The sequence below is a fragment of the Pan paniscus genome, chromosome 7 (genome assembly GCF_029289425.2).
Source record: "Pan paniscus chromosome 7, NHGRI_mPanPan1-v2.0_pri, whole genome shotgun sequence".
NCBI classification, from domain to species: domain Eukaryota; kingdom Metazoa; phylum Chordata; class Mammalia; order Primates; family Hominidae; genus Pan; species Pan paniscus.
Window position 1 is genome coordinate 119662629 of NC_073256.2, and position 20413 is coordinate 119683041.

General features: G+C 37.5%; 1 protein-coding gene across 10 annotated transcripts in view; it reads right to left on the minus strand.

The window, feature by feature from the left end:
• Positions 1 to 20413, minus strand: part of UBR5 (ubiquitin protein ligase E3 component n-recognin 5) — a 159573-nt gene that overhangs the window by 48101 nt on the left and 91059 nt on the right. For all 10 annotated transcript variants that reach the window (XM_034966445.3, XM_034966444.3, XM_034966443.3 and 7 more), the window contains exons 15-22: positions 13382 to 13491; positions 12439 to 12551; positions 10977 to 11120; positions 10769 to 10880; positions 10383 to 10537; positions 9947 to 10144; positions 3714 to 3924; positions 2663 to 2789 (exon numbers count right to left, since the gene is read on the minus strand). In XM_034966445.3, the coding sequence (XP_034822336.1) occupies positions 2663 to 2789; positions 3714 to 3924; positions 9947 to 10144; positions 10383 to 10537; positions 10769 to 10880; positions 10977 to 11120; positions 12439 to 12551; positions 13382 to 13491 (1170 nt within the window). The remainder of the gene's footprint in view (positions 1 to 2662; positions 2790 to 3713; positions 3925 to 9946; positions 10145 to 10382; positions 10538 to 10768; positions 10881 to 10976; positions 11121 to 12438; positions 12552 to 13381; positions 13492 to 20413) is intronic.

Consider the following 20413-nt stretch of genomic DNA (forward strand, 5'->3'; position numbering starts at 1 on the left):
TACTGTCTCAAATAATATATTTGCCATTATAGTATTCACTATTAAAAATAACTATAGTTAATTCTTTTATAGTATCAATGTCTTCTTTTTCCAATTTAGAAATTTGAGTTTAAGAGTTTTTATAATGTGGATGGGAGCATGGCACAGTGACTGTTTCAGTCCAGATCACTTCCCTGTCCAAAGATATCACCCAGAGGAAAAGGAAGACTCCTTACCAGTAACAGCACACACCATGGTGACTGTTCACACTGTGATGCTCCTATACAATTTTAATTAAGCTCAACAGACACCTGGTATCCTACCTAATGTGTTTTACTCAAAGCACAAAGAAAAAAAAAATCAGCAATAATTGGGAGACACTGCAAATAACCTGAAAATAAATGCATGTTTTGGCCTTTTTAAGAATGCTTACACCAGAGTCACAAACTCAATGGCTAATGGGTCAGAAAGGTAAAATAAGGGCAGTCAGGTGTAAGAAATGGGGGTAGTGACAAGCTAGAGGCACACATGCTTATCTGAAGGCATTCAAATTAAAGGAAAAAAAAATTTTAACATTGCGCAGGCCAAACAAAAAACATTATGTGGGCTATTCTCCAACTTCTAGCTTAAAGCAGATTAAGAATAAATGAAGATAAATTGAGACCATAGTCTCATCTTGAACTTGCAAACTCCCAACTTTGTTGCTGTGATGTAGTCAATTCAATATTAAATGAGGGGGCCATTCCTTGTCATTTTTAAAATTGTCCTTAACCTCTTTTCTTCATTAGGTCTTGGGAACATTTTTAAGTACAATGCCCAGCTCCTCATATAGATTCTTAAAAAACAAAAAACAAAAAACAAAAAAAGAAAATTATTCTTCAAGATGTTGTACACAATTCATGAAGATTCACCTGTATCCTCAGTGGCTGAGGACAATACTGAGGAGATACCACCTTGGCTGCTAAGATTCAGAGTTTTGACATTTCTTCGTAAAGGCTTGCCTGGAGTCATCGTATTTTCTGACAATATGGAAGAATTCAAGGATGATGTAATTTCCTCTTTGTAAGCACGTTATATCCATGCTACAGAAGCCTTAGAATCCAGTCATGTTCAAACATAACACTGTGACAAAAAAGCGAAGGTCATGTGTCTTCCAGATTAACAATCTCTAGAGTATATACACCTGCAATCAGATGCATCAACCAAGCTTTCCACTAAATCTGCCCTTTGTACTCAGGAACTATTGAGTCACATAATAAAACTTCTGAGTCAAATCATCATCTGAAGGCATTTAACAGTATTCCATTCAATATTGAAATTGCATCAGTTTTGAGCTTACAGCTCATGAATCCCAGCCTGCATACTCATCAAGGGGCATCGCCTAGAAAATCCATTGGAGGCTAGAGGAGGGTTTCACTTCAATGAAGCAGTCTGTGGACTTCCTACTGCCCGGCGTGGATAATAAGACTCCTGTGCTTTCATCTGTTCAACCGGCAGCCCTGAGTTTGAACTGGTTAAGAGCACTGCAGTGAAATCTTCGGCAAATTCCTCAAAGGAGCTTACTCTGCAAATTATTTCTGTGAGCAACACATCACCCACTCTTGAAGCTCCTTTTAGTCTTTGCCTTCAAAATAATCCTGACATGAAAAAAAGATGGCAGCACTGGCATTGGACCAACCATATCAGAGTCCAACTTGATTTGCACCTGTAATTTCCCTGAGGAAATGAAATACCTGAAATAATTCAGACACTAATTTCTTCATGAAGAATTTAAGTTGCTTCCCACTTTAGACCAAACACTTTGTCTGCCTAGCATAGTCCTGAATAAATAAACTGGTGATAATTTCCATTTTGTTTAGTCTATATAACGTTTTTGCACTGTTTTAAATTGTAATTTGGTCACCCACGAATACTTTTTGATAAATCTCACTTCAGGATGTTTTTGAACCTGGTAAAGTTATCAACTTGGATCAACTTGGTAGCCTTCCTGTTGCCAATTTAAGAATACACATTTTTAAAGGAATAGTTAACTATGGAACAGAAAACAGGCAAGGAGAATCTTCATTTTAAGTAGACTTTGCAACCTACCACATTAGCACATAGTGAGCAGTGCTTCCATTAATGATCTTGTCAAGCAGACAATAAATTTTTTTCCTACAGAAAGAAAACTATATCCTGAATTCTTTATATTCATTATCTAGTCAAATACCTAGCAATTTTTAATGTGTTATAAAAGTTTGTCCATCCCAAAACTCAGCCTGAAAATTTAAACATCAGACATCCATAATACACATCACCCTTTCATTTTTTTCCCAGATCAAGCTATCTGAGAAACTGACCTAAATAAGCAATCTGAAAAGATTAAGGTTCCTTCAATTATTATACTACTTGTTCTCCAAATAACACACTAACTTCCTAGGAAGCAAGAATGATGAATTTAGAACAAATTGAAAGTAACAAATTTAAACTACTTGTCTAAATTATTTCAAATTTATTAAGTGTCCCAGCTCCACCTTAAACTCTAATTTGTTATCAGATTATTTTTCCCAGGGTGTTATTGGGAGGAACAAAAATGAAACAAAAAAGGACCCACCAATTCATGTACACGACAGGTAAGAGATATACTGCTTTCTGTACTTGGTTTTTTCCTCCAATTAAAGTTTCCTGGTAAAAATCACATTACCTTCGGCTACTTGATGATCCAGCCCGATTACCTGGGCCATTACTTGAAACAACTGATATTGCATTTGCAATGGCCTCAACAGCAGAAAGCCTTTCTGCAAATGTATTTCTTTCAGAACGCTCCGCTTCTGAAAAATGAGAAAAAATTAAGATCAATTTAAGTTTTAAAACTAATACACTGAGTATGTATAGTCCACTAAACACTAATCTCTATATATTTAGTACTCTAATTCACATACTAGATAACCAATTGTTCAATTTTTCCTCCTTAGAGCAACTAACACTTCAGACAGACTGAACTATCTGATCTTTCACATGTGATTTATTTCCTTATTCCACCTTACTTCTCAATCCACGAAGGGCAAAAATAAGGTCATTAATAAGAAGACTGAAATTTAGCTTTCACTTATTAAAATAGAAAAAGACCTACTTACCAGTACTTCAGTCTCAGTTTATGTACTATGTATAATCCTTACTGATTCAATGATAATGACATAAAGGTCAGAAACCTGCAAACCACTATTCAAAAATGTAGCTACCAGAGTATCATCAGCAAATTAAAAAAAAAAAACACATTATGAATTATATATTAACACTTTGTCCTCAATTTCTCCCTTCATTTAGCCAATTAAAAACTTTATGGCAAAAAAAGCTTATTTATCTTCCAAAAACATATAACACCTCACTAAGTGATTTTTCTCCTCTACATTCTAAAAATTTAGATAAAAGTTGCCTCAATGTAACTTGGCTTAACTTGCTAAATAATTCTCATGTAATAAGTCATCTGCAATTATAAAATCAGTAAAGTTCATTTAGCATTACATATCCAGTTTGTATATATCATATAGTATTAAATACAATAAAAACACATCGGTGCAAAATTTTTTTTCTTACATACCCATCTGTACCTTCTGAGAAAGTAAAAAAAAAAAAAAAAAAAAAAAAAGGACACACAAATTCTTTATAGTGATTTGCTTTTCTTTAACAACTGTTACATTTTCAAAATTGCCTAAAACTCCCTTTAAAGACCTTGCTATAGTTTTTAATCTCACCCTCTTCTTCTTTAGTTTCTTTATTGCTGGTTGGAAAGCAAACTGATACACAAGCATGCAAAATATTTCGATTTCCATCACATCTGTGGCTGATGAATGTCTGTAGCATCTGTAGATTCTGCTCTAAAACAACCGCTTGCTCAAGATTCATTAGATATTGTCGACAGGCCTCATAGTCACAGCGCAGAATGTGTTGCATTAAGGTTTGTTTCTGTGCTCAGACAAATTAGGGGAAAAAAACCTCAATGAATTTGAGTAGCACATTACACATATTAAAAATTTCTCACGGCCAACACAATAATATATAATCAGATTTGCAAATCAGTAGAGACAATTTCAGGTGGCCTACCAAAAGAAACAGAACTTAAGGGTACACTTTAAGCAGAACATACAATCTACAGGAATAGAGAAGGGAGGGTAAACTTTCTGTTAAGGGCAAGTAAATATTTTTAGCTTTCTCAACTAACTCAGCTCTGCAACTGAAACGGGAAAGCAGCCACATACAATGCATAAATGAATAGGAGTGGCTGGATTCGGCCTTTGGGCCATAGTCTGCCAATCTTTGGTTTTTACTTCATGTTATCTATCTAATTAGAACCCTTTTAATAATGATAGCCAATTAAGCAAAGGATATAAATTTTATTCCAGGCTTACTCTCACCTTCTTAGGCTTTTGTGTGTGTGTGAGACAGCGTCTCACTCTGTCTTCCAGGCTGTAGTGCAGTGATGTGAACACAGCTCACTATGGCATCAACCTCCTGGGCTCAAGTAATCCTCCCGCCTCAGCCTCCCATGTAGCTAGCATGCACCACCACAGCAGGCTGATTTTTTGTAGAGGCAGTCTTGCCATGTTGCCCAGGCTGGTCTCAAACTCCTGGGCTCAAGTGATGCCCCCACCTCAGCCTCCCAAAGTGCTGGGCATGAGCAACCCACACCCAACCAATTATTATTAAAGGTTATATGCTATTAAAGGTTATATGAAAACCAATACCTTCAATTCTGCAGGGATCATGACAGGTGTAATTTAATTAACAAAGACACAGTGGTACTGATAAGTATTTATAGAACATATCATTAGCTTTCTGACAAATAGCATGAATATACCAAGAAGTTCATTCTTTCAGAATGGAAAACTGTAGTTGTGGAATAGTTAATGAATCGAATATAAAGCTTTAGTTTTATAAAACAAAGTTGTTCATTTTAACTATAACTAGAAAAAAGCAGGCGGGAAAAGAGCATGTGGGAGTATAAAGGGAAAAAAAAAAACTGCATTTGAACAACTTGCCACCTTCTGGAAAACTGTCAAAATAAGCTCTCCCCTATCCCCAACTTGAGAGCGGGTGGAGAACAGATGTCCACACAAGAAAACACACCTAAACAACTACTTTCACTATCAACTACACGTGAGACAGGCCACTTTGATTGTGGAACTAACTATGGCTCTGAAGTCACCTCAACAGCAAGCTCCAGTTCATGAGGAGCTTAATACTAAACTTTCCAAAACATAGGGAAATTTATACAAAATATGTTGAGAGAAAATGTCAAAGTCTCCCTGAAGAACAAAGAACAGAGTACTTTCAAAGGGTAACTAAAATCAAGATATTTTGTTGTACGGTGCTGTCATATACACTGGTTTCAAGAAACAGCCAATTATTTAGTTAGAAGCAGCTACTACTCTACAGGAAACTCTTATCTCCAACCTGCCAGACTATAGTAGATGGGCTCTCACACTGAGAGTATCAATACTACTTAGTTGTGTTACAAGCAGAAAAGTTTACTCTGCATCATTGTATGTTACATCTGTCAGTTATTCTTATAGCAAAAGGCAGAGTGAGTTCAATAAAAAATTTCTTGTGGGTCTACTGTGTGGTAGGCCCTAGTCACTGAGGTAGGTATAAAGACTAATCATGACACACTTCATCCCTACCTGCGGGATGATGACTCTACCTGTCAGATCCTGACAAAGTGAAGAGGTCACAGAATCAAATGCCTACACTTGAAGTAATATAAATGAATGAAGGAGGCTGTGTGTAAAAGAGATAACAGAAGCTGTATACTAAATGGCATCACTAGCACTTGGAGCAACAAACTCTAAGTAGTGAGAACTGCAATGAATTGTAAAGACCAGTCTAATGTTTTTGGGATGTAGATTACGAGGCCCAATTTCACCAGATCTTCTAAAATTAAAATCTGGATTTTAAATGTAAATCCTGTGATTTTTCAATATTGGTAACCCATCAAGAATTCTAAAATGATATGAAGGCTATTTCTAGACATCAAGTTCAGACCACAGCTACCTCTGTATCATCACCTCCTTTAGTTTGAAACCACTAGTGCAGTAGGTTACAAGCAAAGCTAAGCTAAGAATGAGTCTGGGTGTCTAAATAAAAGCTTACAGATAGTGCTCATAAGCACCTGGATTCAGTCTATTTTAGATGCAGTTCTAAAAAGTACTTCTCACCTCCAATCTAATGGAGGGTGAATATGCTCCCATATTAAACTCCATTTCCATCCTTTATAGAAAAACTGCTCAAAAAAGTTGCTGATATTTATCTTCAGTTCCTCACCTCTCATTTTCTCCTAAGTTCACTCTAATGCTTTCATCCCCACTATCAATAATGACCTAGATGGAGCTAAATCCAACAGTCAACATTCAGTATTCACTTCACTGACCTACCACATCACTTGACACAGTTGGTCCCAGCATCCTGCTTGACATGTGCTCTTCATTTGACTTCCAGGACACAACTCATTCTAGCTTTCCTCCAACCCTGTGGATGTTCCTTCTCGATCTCCTATGCTCGTTCCTCTTTATCACCCTAACATTTAAATGTTGAGACTATTCTCAGGACTTAGTCCTTGGACCTTTTCTCCTCACCACCTCCATGATCTTGTTCAATATAATTCCTCTAAATAAACAACTCCCAAGTAAATTTCTCCAGCTTGAGCCTTTCTCTCTTAGTCAGACTTACACATCTAACTTTCTACTTGCCATCTCCTCTTGGTCCAGGAATCTGTCAGATAATCTTCTAATAGACAACTTAAATTTCACCTGTCTAAAACCAAATTCCTGAACCTTCACCTTCACTTCTTCTATCAGAAGAGACATCTATTAAAATGTCTTCACATTCACTTCCTCTATCAGAAGAGACATCTTAAACTTCACATCTAAAACCAAACTCTTGAATCTTCTTCACTTCTACAGTCTTCAACTCAGTAAATGACAACTTCATTCTTCCAAAACCATTAACCCTCTTGCTTCGTCTATTTGATACCCTACATTTAGCCATTAGCAAATCTATTAGTTCTACCTTAAAAAGATACCTAGTACAGTCATGTGCTGCATAAAAACATTACGGTCAATGATGGACCACATATATGACTGTGGTACTATAAGATTATAATGGAGCTGAAAAGTTCTATTGCCTAGTGACATCGTAGCTGTTGTTAAATCATACTGTTTGTGGCAGTGCTGGCATAAACAAACCTACTGTACTGCCAATCATATAGAAGTACAGTACAATTTATGTACAGTATAATATTCGATAATGATAAAACTAGGTCACTGATTTCTAAAGTATTTACTACACTTTTTTTGGTTACTTTAGAATGTACTTCTTCTATCTATTTTTTTTTAAGTTAACTAAAACAGCCTAAGGCAGGTCCTTCAGGAGGTATTACAGAAGAAGGCATTGTAAATTGCACATTTTTTAAAAAGGCAGTAAAAAATTTTAAATATAGAAAAAGTGCTTAATACCTGGGTGATGAAACAATCTGTACAAAAAACCCTGTACATGAGTTTACCTTGCAGTAAAATCTCACATGTACTCCCAAGCCTAAGTTTTTAAAAAAAAAAAAAAAGAAAGAAAGAAAGAAAGAAAGAAACGAAAACTCTGCCCCTCCCCCCCAAAAAAACCCTTAAGGATATAGGAAAGAAAGTTATTTTTTAGATAGCTACACAGTATGTGTGTGTGTGTGTGTGTGTGTGTGTGTGTGTGTGTGTAAGACAGAGTCTCACTCTGTCGCCCAGGCTGGAGTGCAGTGGCATGATCTCAGCTCACTGCAACTTCCACCTTCACCTACTAGGTTCAAGCGATTCTCGTGCCTGAGCCTCTTAAGTAGCTGGGATTACAGGCACAACCACACCCGGCTAATTTTTGTATTTTTTGTAGAGACAGGGTTTCGCTATGTTGCCCAGGCTGGCCTCAAACTCCTGGCCTCAAGGGATCCATCCACTTTGGCCTCCCAAAATGCTGGGATTACAGGTACAATCCACCGTGCCCGACTGTGTACAATGTGTTTTAAGCATATTATTATTACAAACAAATCAAAAGGTTAAAAAAAGTTTAGTGTAGCCTAAGTGTACAGTGTTTATAAAGTCTACAGCAGTGTACAGTAATAACATAAGCCCTCACATTCACTTACCACTCACTCACTGACTTACCCAGAGCAACTTTCAATCTTCTAAGCTTCATTTGTGCTAAATGCCCTATCAGGTGCACCTTTTTTTTTATCCTTTAGACCGTATTTTTACTGTACCTTTCCTATGTTTATGTAAACAAATACTTATCACTGTGTTACAAATGCCTACAGTATCCAGTACAGAAATACACTATATAGGTTTATACCCTAGGAGCAATAGGCTATACCATCTAGGTTCATGTAAGTGCACTATGTGATGTTTGTACAACAATGAAATCACCTAACAATGTATTTCTCAGAATGTATCCCTGTCATTAAGCAACACATGACTACGTAACTAGAATCTAGTCACATTTCACTCCTAACTCCACCCCCTGGGCTAAGTCACTATCATCTCCCACCTGGATTATTATTATATCCTCCTAACTGGCACTCCTATTTACTCACTTTCACCCTAGTACTCTCAGCACGTCATAAGGAATCCTTTTAAAATGTTCACCGATATCAGGTCAATCTCGGCTGAAATTGCTCCAATAGCTTCTAATGCACTGTCTCCACATCTAACAAATACTCTATTACAACAAACCACAACACGTTTAAAACTAAATTCATCCTTTTCCCTTATCCCATTTGTTCCCCCTCCTATATTTCCTCTCTACCATCAACCATGCCCAAATCAGAAGCTTTATTAATTCTTTCATTCACTGCTAAAATCCAGTTACCAAGCTTTATAGGTTCTAGTTTCTTAAGATCTCTTAAATCCATCCCCTCCTTCCTCATTTCCAAAAGTTGACATTTACTTTGTTTCTAACCTGGATTATTGCCTGACTTTTTCCCTTTTTTTAAAATGTTTTTTGTTTGTTTGTTTGTTTGTTTTGAGACGGAGTCACGCTCTGTTGCCCGGGCTGGAGTTCAGTGGCGCGATCTCGGCTCACTGCAACCTCCGCCTCCGGGGTTCAAGTGATTCTTGTGCCTCAGTCTCCTGAGTAGCTGGGATTACAGGCGTGCGCCACCATGCCGGGCTAATTTTTGTATTTTCAGTAGAGACAGGGTTTCACCATGTTGGCCAGGCTGGCTTCAAACTCCTGACTTCAAGTGATCCACCCCACACTCTGCCTCCCAAAGTATTGGGATTACAAGCGTGAGCCACCATGCCCAGCCTACATTAACCTTTTTATCTGATCTCTAAACTTCTGATATCTATCAACTGCTCTCTAAACACCCACCAGCCACTGCTGATCTTTTTTAAAAAATCAAAAGCACGTCATTCACTGGCTTATAATCCTCCTCCTCCTCCTCGCTTTCAGGCTGAAGTTTAGGTAGCGTTAGGTGAACAAACAAACACCCTAGTGCCCCTCTCCAGCCTTTTCAGTTGCTACTCACTGACCCACAGGATCCCTACCAGAATTCTGGTCACATCAAAAAAAAAGTACTTTCTCCCAACTTATTAATAAGATTCACAAAGGTTGCTCTTGGTGCCTGGGATAATACCTCCCAACTCCATCCCTGTGTCTAAGGGGCCTATCTGATCTGTCCGGGTATCGCTTCTTAAAGAAGTCTTTGGTACAGTCACAGTATGATTTGTATCTCTCCCCTTTGTGCTCCTACAACATTATGCACGCCTTGCTCAAACACTTAAATTACACGATAATCACTGATGTACTTGTCTATGTTGTTTTAATAGACCATTAGCTCTTTTAGGGAAGAAAGGGGCAATGAACGATCTATTTAAGATTGTTGCAAGATCTATTCAAGACTATTTAGTGGTGTTTTGTGAATTAAAATGCCCAGTAGTTTCAATACTCAAATTACCTCTACAGCCATGATGATAACAGCAGCTTTCTTTTTGATTGTTGAATTGGCAGGAAGATTTATTAAAGAATGCACACCCATTCCAAGACTACTAATAGGTGGAAGATCCAGCCAATCGGGATCCCTTATTCCTCCCATGCAATCTTTGGCCATTGGGTAGATGGTACCATTTCCATCTCGAAGAATAATGGGAGATTCCTATAATAATGGGAAAATGGTAAAGTTTGACTCCTAATCAAAAAATGTATCTGATTTTTACAGGCATATTTATTTCCAAATTAGATTTTAGTAATAGTAATAAGAAACCTAGTATTCAAATGTGCTAAATATTCTAGGTTTTTGAATAACTGATAAGCTAACCAGAGCCAGACCCCCTAACCTCACAAAAATGCCATTGTTGTCCTATCACTTTTCAAAAGCAAAAATGAGCCTCTACCTGTCCAGCAGTGAAAATGGCTACATTCCTCTCATTCTGACCAAGGAAAGCAATGCTGCTTGTAGGAAAATTATTTTCCTGTTCTGCTTTTCCTGTAGCAAGATCAAAGATACAGTATCGTACCCAATTTCCAGTCTTCAGAACAGCATGAACACCTTCAGAAGCACACAAATGAGAAGAAAAATTGTTATACATCTTATCTCTAATAAACATCTACAATTTTAACTTCTCTGGCCATACCTGTAAGTCAATTCAAACAGATACATGCCATTCCATAATGTTACAGATAGGGAACAAAAAAATGCCAATGCCCTGAATTATTTTATCATATTCCCATTTCCTGAACAAGTATAGGATATGCCAGCTGAAGAAGTTTCAAAATTTACCTTTGGAATCTACATTCACTGCTAATATTTCTGTTTTTTCAGGTATACAAAGCTTTTTAGGAGTCCTTTGGAAACAGTCGGGAACCTTCGGTGTTCCACCAGTTTTGACAACCTGCATGACACAAAAGGAATTTTGCTTTCAAACTCCATAATAAACTCACGGAGTCAGTTCCAATATTCACTTGCTGAATGACTTCTTTACACTTACCTGCAATTCATCAATTCTAAGTAACCTACAATCCTGCAGGAGAGAAGAAGGGTCAGCATCTGGACCAGAGCTGTTCTGACAGTTAGTATTACTGGAGGTTCCTGGAAATTTTACAGCAACATAGGCACCATCTACTTTTAGCACCTGGAAGTATAGGCAAATTCAATGAACATTAGCAATAGCTTATATAAAATCAACATACAAATTCTATTCACTGAACTAATTTAATGTTAAAGGAATCCAATTCTTTGTATGTTTCTTCAATGATCACCAAGTTATAAAATCAACCCAGACAGACTCTGAGCTTTGCTACTGACATCTATATTCAAGGCTCATTTGCTAGAGAAAACTGACCCACACAGCCAGTGATTACAGTCAGTGAATGTTTTCAGTAATCAACTGAAAAACTTAAGTATATAGCCCGTGAAATCCTCCCATCTCCTAATTAAATTAAAGCAGCCTTTGGTCTGACAGAACTTTCTTGAAAATGGCAACATTCTATATTGGCAGTGTCCAATATAGCAGCCATTAGCTATAAGTGGCTACTGAGCACTTGAAATGAAGCTAATGTGACGAAGGTGCTGACTTTTTTAAGTTATTTGATTTTAACAAATTTAAATAGCCACACATACAGCTAGTGGCTACAATACAGTCAACACAGGGATAGGGTCAGCAATGCACAGAAAGACAAGCACAGAATTTGAAACCAGGACAAATTTGGGTCCCACTTCTGCTACTTGATGCTTTTTATTTTAAGCCCGTATCTAATTCTCAGAAGAAAACACCTACCCATGAACTACAGGTCTATTTTGAGAATCAGATGAAACGGTATATGAGAAAGACCTTTGTAAGCTGCAGAAACTGGTATATCTGCTCTTTCCTTTAAGTATAAATGAAAGACTATCACGTTTCAGAAACTACTGAGTAATCATGAAAACCTTTACTTTACAGACATTCTACAACTGCAAGTGCATTTTAAATATGTGTCAGTAGAAGAGTGAAATTAATGGCACTCAAATTGATGGTTTCTTAGAAGGCAAAACAGAAGAGAGGAGAAAAAGTGGAAGGTGACTTGTAAAAAGGTTTTTCAGTACTCTGGAAGAATTTTAAATGTCATGGAAGATGATCTCAACTAGAACTAAGAGATCCAACAAATGGGCTGTACCAAAAAGTAACGTATCTCTATGCAACTTTTCTACAAAACTAAAACTATTCCCAAATAATAGTTTTTTTAAAAAGCAACATATCATCACAAATGCTCAAAGAGAGGCATAATCTCTTCATCTGTCAGCGACTGAGAAGACAGATCTGCATCAGATGCAGGGGTGCAACTAAAGATACCACTGAAGATGATAAATAAAACAGCCCTGAAGAAAGGACTCAGATATCAACCACAAATCCCTGGATAACCAATATCATTATAATTCTGTTAGTAATTAAGTTTTAGATATCTTGAACAAACCTTGCCAACAGGAACATTCTTGACATCTTCCACAAAAACCACTTCCCGAAGAGACCACTGCTCTTCATTCACCTTTTCCTCTTCTTTTGGTGCAGGGGTTGACCGTCGTCGTTCTTAGACAACAACAAAATGGTAAGTACCAAAAAGAAAATGTAAAAGAGACTTTATAGATTTCATCTAAATTTATAAGAAAGACTATCTTTAAAGGGATACATAAGTGAAGTTTCTCAACCATTTCCTAAGCTACTACTTTATGAATTGGAGTTTTCTGATTAATCTGTACTTCCAATAAATTCACAGTGAAGAACAATTGTAACCATTAATGTTTAATTGTATTAACACCAGTATAAACAAGTACAAAGAAATAGCGTAAAATGTATTTTGTACTCCCAAAATTATAGTATCTAACCAGAGTTTAAAAAGGAAGATCTGCCAGACAGTTTTAAGAAAACTATCACATAACTATTAAAGTCTAACTTTTAATTTCCTAAATTGCAAAGCAATTAACACCATAAAATTTATTTTAAGGAATTTTTGAAAAAATTCTATCCATGGTGTGGCAGTAAGTGTAGGTTTATAAATTTACAAATTTTGAGCAAAAGTTGTGACCAAGACATAACCAATTTACAATAATAAGAGTCTCAACAAAAGTGAGTAGATAGACTAGCTAGTGGCGATTATTTCCTTCTATTACTATCATTAATTTCACGTCTTTTTAAAACTCTAATTCTGAAAAACAACAGAAATAGTCAACACTGTAAATACCATCTTTCTATTCAAAGAAGGTTATGCAAAAAAAAAAAAAAAAACCAAAGTAATAAAGATACAAATTATATAAAAAGATGTAAAAAATGATATGAGTTGCCTTAAATCAGAAACAAACTAAACACAGCTGTCTGCATGAGACCTATTTTCACAAATGCATACAACAAATAAAACTTACTGTATGGCATTGATGCACTGCTGGCAATTGAGGATGCATCACTACACGTGGATGCTGGAGATGGTGGAGGACCCATTTCTGTTTTCACTGGCTCCTGCTTACTTTCAGGCCTGAGATAAGAAATAAGATTCTCCTTATAATTAGATAAATGAAATAATGGAAACTAGTATTTTTTAAAGACAAGTATTTTCTTATAAGAGAATGAATATTAAAAACATTTTTTATTAAACTATGTATTTATATTAATTTTTTTCATTGTATATTTTTAAGACTCAAGAATAAAAGGTACACAATGCATGCTTTCAAATAGTGGTTTAATATGGGAAGGAAAAATATAAAAGCTATCAACAACTTGAGACAATGATTCAGATAAGCTTTATCTGGAAATAACGAAATTTACGCTTAATTTATCAACACAGCTTTGTCAAAGCCTCTTGAGCAAACAAGTTTCACACTGCAACACTGCTAAGATTTGGATATGGCAATTTAACTGAAAAAAAAAAAGGTAAAGGCAAGTAAGTAAAAAGCCCATTAGACCATTAATTTCTTAGAGTTCCAAGAAGAAACTCTACTCACAATGGTTTATAAAAATTTATTCTTAAACCATCTGGTGACAGGATTAAAAAACTAGCCGTCTTTAATGAGTTATTTAATACTCTGTTTAAGAAAATAACTACAGCAACTAAACAGCATTCTACAGATGGTGCAAACATAAATATTTTTATATATTAAAGGGTAGAAATCAGTTTTTAATCAGAAAAGTCACTGATTATTCACAAATTTGTTATTTATATACCTATTATAAACTGGACCATCATCTTAACCCTCTTGTCTCCTATTACTCTCATCAGAAATTTCACCTGAGTTTAGAAATAATCTAAAAGAAAACTGGTATTATTTTCACCAGGATCTTAACATGAGTGATCTCAATAAGTACACAGCAAATACTCCTGGCTGCTCCACAAATGCTGTGATGGTGGGGGGAAGCCAATACTGATTAATCACTAGCATACCTTTAAAGTGAATGCATTTCAGTGACTGGCAAACGAGGGTACTACTGACATGAAAAAGACTATGTTCTTAACATTTAAATTTCACTTAGCTCTTTTGCTAATATTTGAAATCGCTGATTTCAAGGAAGCTCTTGAAAAACTTCATAAATTACAGGCTTTAAATACCATATTCTATTCTAATCTTGTATTTGTACACATCAAAATTATTTCAAATGTTCTTTACAAAGTTCATAAGACAATGAAAATGTTTTATTACTTCTATTTTTAGTACAAAATCCAACGTAATTAGAAGAAAAGTCTATAAATCTTTTTTTAAAAACCAAGACAGAGAAAGAACACGAAAACTAAAAGCAAAACCTTAATGAGGTATAAAGTGCAATAGCTTTGGTTTGTTAAAAATTACATTTAACTTAACAGTAATCACTGTTTTTACATTTAAGTTTGCACTTTTAACACTCAGAGGAATGACAGCAGTAAACTTAGTAAATTTATAATCATAACATCTGAGTATAAATGGAAAGCAAACTAAAAAATTTTGGAACCTTAAAAATCTGTATGTACAGTAAAATCCCTATCATTTTTCAATGCCTGAATACATTTAGAAAAAAAGAAAATACACTGATGTGTTAAATGTTCTTTCTAGAATGTGATATTACTACTCTCCCACATATCTATACTGGTCACCTATTTTTATAAGATTAAGAAAAAATGTTATTTAACAATTTTACTGAAGTTTTAAAGTTCATGTACCAAACAACCAAATTACAGTACAAACGATTATTTTTAAAGATGAGTAGATGTTTCTAAAAGCACAGGTGTTAAGATCTCTGTACTACGCTCCAAACAGAAGTCAGCCCCAGAATGTGGGGCTATACAAAATACAGTGGTGTTTCTATTCACAAATCCCTTCAACCCAAAAAACGTTTACGAATTCTTTACAGATATTTCCCTCTTGAGTACATTAACCTGTAAAACCCTTTCAATAATCAAAATGTAGGGCAGGAAGTTAGGTAGAAATTTAAGATGATTACACAAGGAGAGAGAATGTCGGCTTAATAGCAAGGCTTAAACATATTATTACTGCCACAAAACACCTGCAAAGGATACAATCTAATAACAAAACGAGGGCATCAAAAGAGAACACTACTACACTGTCATCTGGCCATCAAAATCAACTGTTAATATACAAATATGAGGGGGGAGGAGCCAAGATGGCCAAATAGGAACAGCTCCGGTCTACAGCTCCCAGCATCAGCTACTCAGAAGACAGGTGATTTCTGCATTTCCATTTGAGGTACCGGGTTCATCTCACTAGGGAGTGCCAGACAGTGGGCGCAGGACAGTGGGTGCAACGCACCGTGCACCAGCCGAAGCAGGGCAAGGCACTGCCTCACTTGGGAAGTGCAAGGGGTCAGGTCAGGGAGTTAGTTCCCTTTCCTGGTCAAGGAAAGGGGTGACAGACGGCACCTGGAAAATCGGGCCACTCCCACCTGAATACTGCGCTTTTCCGATGGGCTTAGGAAACGGCGCACCAGGAGATTATATCCCTCACCTGGCTCAGAGGGTCCTACGCTCACAGAGTCTCACTGATTGCTAGCACAGCACTCTGAGATCAAACCGCAAGGCGGCAGCCAGGCTGGGGTATGGGCGCCCGCCATTGCCCAGGCTTGCTTAGGTAAACAAAGCAGCCAGGAAGCTCGAACTGGGTGAAGCCCACCACAGCTCAAGGAGGCCGGCCTGCCTCTGTAGGCTCCACCTCTGGGGGCAGGGAACAGACAAACAAAAAGACAGCAGTAACCTCTGCAGACTTAAATGTCCCTGTCTGACAGCTTTGAAGAGAGCAGTAGTTCTCCCAGCGTGCAGCTGGAGATCTGAGAACGGGCAGACTGCCTCCTCAAGTGGGCCCTGACCCCTGACCCCCAAGCAGCCTAACTGGGAGGCACCCCCCAGTAGGGGCAGACTGACACCTCACACGGCCGGGTACTCCTCTGAGACAAAACTTCCAGAGGAACGATCAGACAGCAGCATTCGCGGTTCACGAAAATCTGCTATTCTGCAGCCAGCACTGCTGGTACCCAGGCAAACAGGGTCTGGAGTGGACCTCTAGCAAACTCCAACAGACCTGCAGCAGAGGGTCCTGTCTGTTAGAAGGAAAACTAACAAACAGAAAGGACATCCACACCAAAAACCCATCTGTACATCACCGTCATCAAAGACCAAAAGTAGATAAAACCACAAAGATGGGGAAAAACAGAGCAGAAAAACTGGAAACTCTAAAAAGCAGAGCGCCTCTCCTCCTCCAAAGGAACGCAGTTCCTCACCAGCAACGGAACAAAGCTGGATGGAGAATGACTTTGACGAGTTGAGAGAAGAAGGCTTCAGACAATCAAACTACTCCGAGCTACAGGAGGAAATTCAAACCAAAGGCAAAGAAGTTGAAAACTTTGAAAAAAATTTAGACGAATGTATAACTAGAATAACCAATACAGAGAAGTGCTTAAAGGAGCTGATGGAGCTGAAAGCCAAGGCTTGAGAACTACGTGAAGAATGCAGAAGCCTCAGGAGCCGATGCAATCAACTGGAAGAAAGGGTATCAGTGATGGAAGATGAAATGAATGAAATGAAGCGAGAAGAGAAGTTTAGAGAAAAAAGAATAAAAAGAAACGAACAAAGCCTCCAAGAAATATGGGACTATGTCAAAAGACCAAATCTACGTCTGACTGGTGTACCTGAAAGTGACAGGGAGAATGGAACCAAGTTGGAAAACACTCTTCAGGATAATATCCAGGAGAACTTCCCCAGTCTAGCAAGGCAGGCCAACATTCAGATTCAGGAAATACAGAGAACGCCACAAAGATACTCCTCGAGAAGAGCAACTCCAAGACACATAATTGTCAGATTCACCAAAGTTGAAATGAAGGAAAAAATGTTAAGGGCAGCCAAAGAGAAAGGTCAGGTTACCCACAAAGGGAAGCCCATCAGACTAACAGCTGATCTCTCAGCAGAAACTCTATAAGCCAGAAGACGGGGCCAATATTCAACATTCTTAAAGAAAAGAATTGTCAACTAAGAATTTCATATCCAGCCAAACTAAGCTTCATAAGTGAAGGAGAAATAAAATACTTTACAGACAAGCAAATGCTGAGAGATTTTGTCAACACCAGGCCTGACCTAAAAGAGCTCCTGAAGGAAGCACTAAACATGGAAAGGCACAACCGGTACCAGCCGCTGCAAAATCATGCCAAAATGTAAAGACCATCGAGATTAGGAAAAAACTGCATCAACTAACGAGCAAAATAACCAGCTAACATCATGACAGGATCAAATTCACACATAACAATATTAACTTTAAATGTAAATGGACTAAATGCTCCAATTAAAAGACACAGACTGGCAAATTGGATAAAGAGTCAAGACCCATCAGTGTGCTGTATTCAGGAAACCCATCTCACGTGCAGAGACACACACAGGCTCAAAATAAAAGGATGGAGGAAGATCTACCAAGCAAATGGAAAACAAAAAAAGGCAGGGATTGCAATCCTAGTCTCCGATAAAACAGACTTTAAGCCAACAAAGATCAAAAGAGACAAAGAAGGCCATTACATAATGGTAAAGGGATCAATTCAACAAGAAGAGCTAACTATCCTAAATATATAGGCACCCAATACAGGAGCACCCAGATTCATAAAGCAAGTCCTCAGTGACCTACAAAGAGACTTAGCCTCCCACACACAATAATAATGGGAGACTTTAACACTCCACTGTCAACATTAGACAGATCAATGACACAGAAAGTTAACAGGGATACCCAGGAATTAAACTCAGCTCTGCACCAAGCGGACCTAATAGACATCTACAGAACTCTCCACCCCAAATCAACAGAATATACATTTTTTTCAGCACCACACCACACCTATTCCAAAACTGACCACATAGTTGAAAGTAAAGCTCTCCTCAGCAAACGTAAAAGATCAGAAATTATAACAAACTGTCTCTCAGACCACAGTGCAATCAAACTAGAACTCAGGATTAAGAAACTCACTCAAAACCGCTCAACTACATGGAAACTGAACAACCGGCTCCTGAATGACTACTGGGTACGTAACGAAATGAAGGCAGAAATAAAGATGTTCTTTGAAACCAACGAGAACAAAGACACAACATAGAATCTCTGGGACACATTCAAAGCAGTGTGTAGAGGGAAATTTAGAGCACTAAATGCCCACAAGAGAAAGCAGGAAAGATCCAAAATTGACATCCTAACATCACAATTAAAAGAACTAGAAAAGCAAGAGCAAACACATTCAAAAGCTAGCAGAAGGCAAGAAATAACTAAAATCAGAGCAGAATTGAAGGAAATAGAGACACAAAAAAACCCTTCAAAAAATTAATGAATCTAGGAGCTGGTTTTTTGGAAGGATCAACAAAATTGATAGACCACTAGCAAGACTAATAAAGAAGAAAAGAGAGAAGAATCAAATAGACGCAATAAAAAATGATAAAGGGGATATCACCACTGATCCCACAGAAATACAAACTACCATCAGAGAATACTACAAACACCTCTACGCAAATAAACTAGAAAATCTAGAAGAAATGGATAAATTCCTCGACACACACACTCTCCCAAGACTAAACCAGGAAGAAGTTGAATCTCTGAATAGACCAATAACAGGATCTGAAATTGAGGCAATAATCAATAGCTTACCAACCAAAAAGAGTCCAGGACCAGATGGATTCACAGCCAAATTCTACCAGAGGTACAAGGAGGAACTGGTACCATTCCTTCTGAAACTATTCCAATCAATAGAAAAAGAGGGAATCCTCCCTAACTCATTTTATGAGGCCAGCATCATCCTGATACCAAAGCCTGGCAGAGACACTACCAAAAAACAGAATTTTAGACCAATATCCTTGATGAACATTGATGCAAAAATCCTCAATAAAATACTGGCAAACTGAATCCAGCAGCACATCAAAAAGCTTATCCACCATGATCAAGTGGGCTTCATCCCTGGGATGCAAGGCTGGTTCAATATACGCAAATCAATAAATGCAATCCAGCATATAAACAGAACCAAAGACAAAAACCACATGATTATCTCAATAGATGCAGAAAAGGCCTTTGACAAAATTCAACAACACTTCATGCTAAAAACTCTCAATAAATTAGGTATTGATGGGACGTATCTCAAAATAGTAAGAGCTATCTATGACAAACCCACAGCCAATATTATACTGAATGGGCAAAAACTGGAAGCATTCCCTTTGAAAACTGGCACAAGACAGGGATGTCCTCTCTCGCCACTCCTATTCAACATAGTGTTGGAAGTTCTGGCCAGGGCAATTAGGCAGGAGAAGTAAATAAAGGGTATTCAGTTAGGAAAAGAGGAAGTCAAATTGTCCCTGTTTGCAGATGACATGATTGTATATCTAGAAAACCCCATCATCTCAGCCCAAAATCACCTTAAGCTGATAAGCAACTTCAGCAAAGTCTCAGGATACAAAATCAATGTACAAAAATCACAAGCATTCCTATACACCAATAACACACAAACAGAGAGCCAAATCATGAGTGAACTCCCATTCATAATTGCTTCAAAGAGAATAAAATACCTAGGAATCCAACTTACAAGGGACGTGAAGGACCTCTTCAAGGAGAACTACAAACCACTGCTCAATGAAATAAAAGAGGATACAAACAAATGGAAGAACATTCCATGCTCATGGGTAGGAAGAATCAATAGCATGAAAATGGCCATACTGCCCAAGGTAATTTATAGATTCAATGCTATCCCCATCAAGCTACCAATGACTTTCTTCACAGAATTGGAAAAAACTAATTTAAAATTCATATGGAACCAAAAATGAGCCCGCGTCGCCAAGTCAATCCTAACCCAAAAGAACAAAGCTGGAGGCATCATGCTACCTGACTTCAAACTATACTACAAGGCTACAGTAACCAAAACAGCATGGTACTGGTACCAAAACAGAGATATAGATCAATGGAACAGAACAC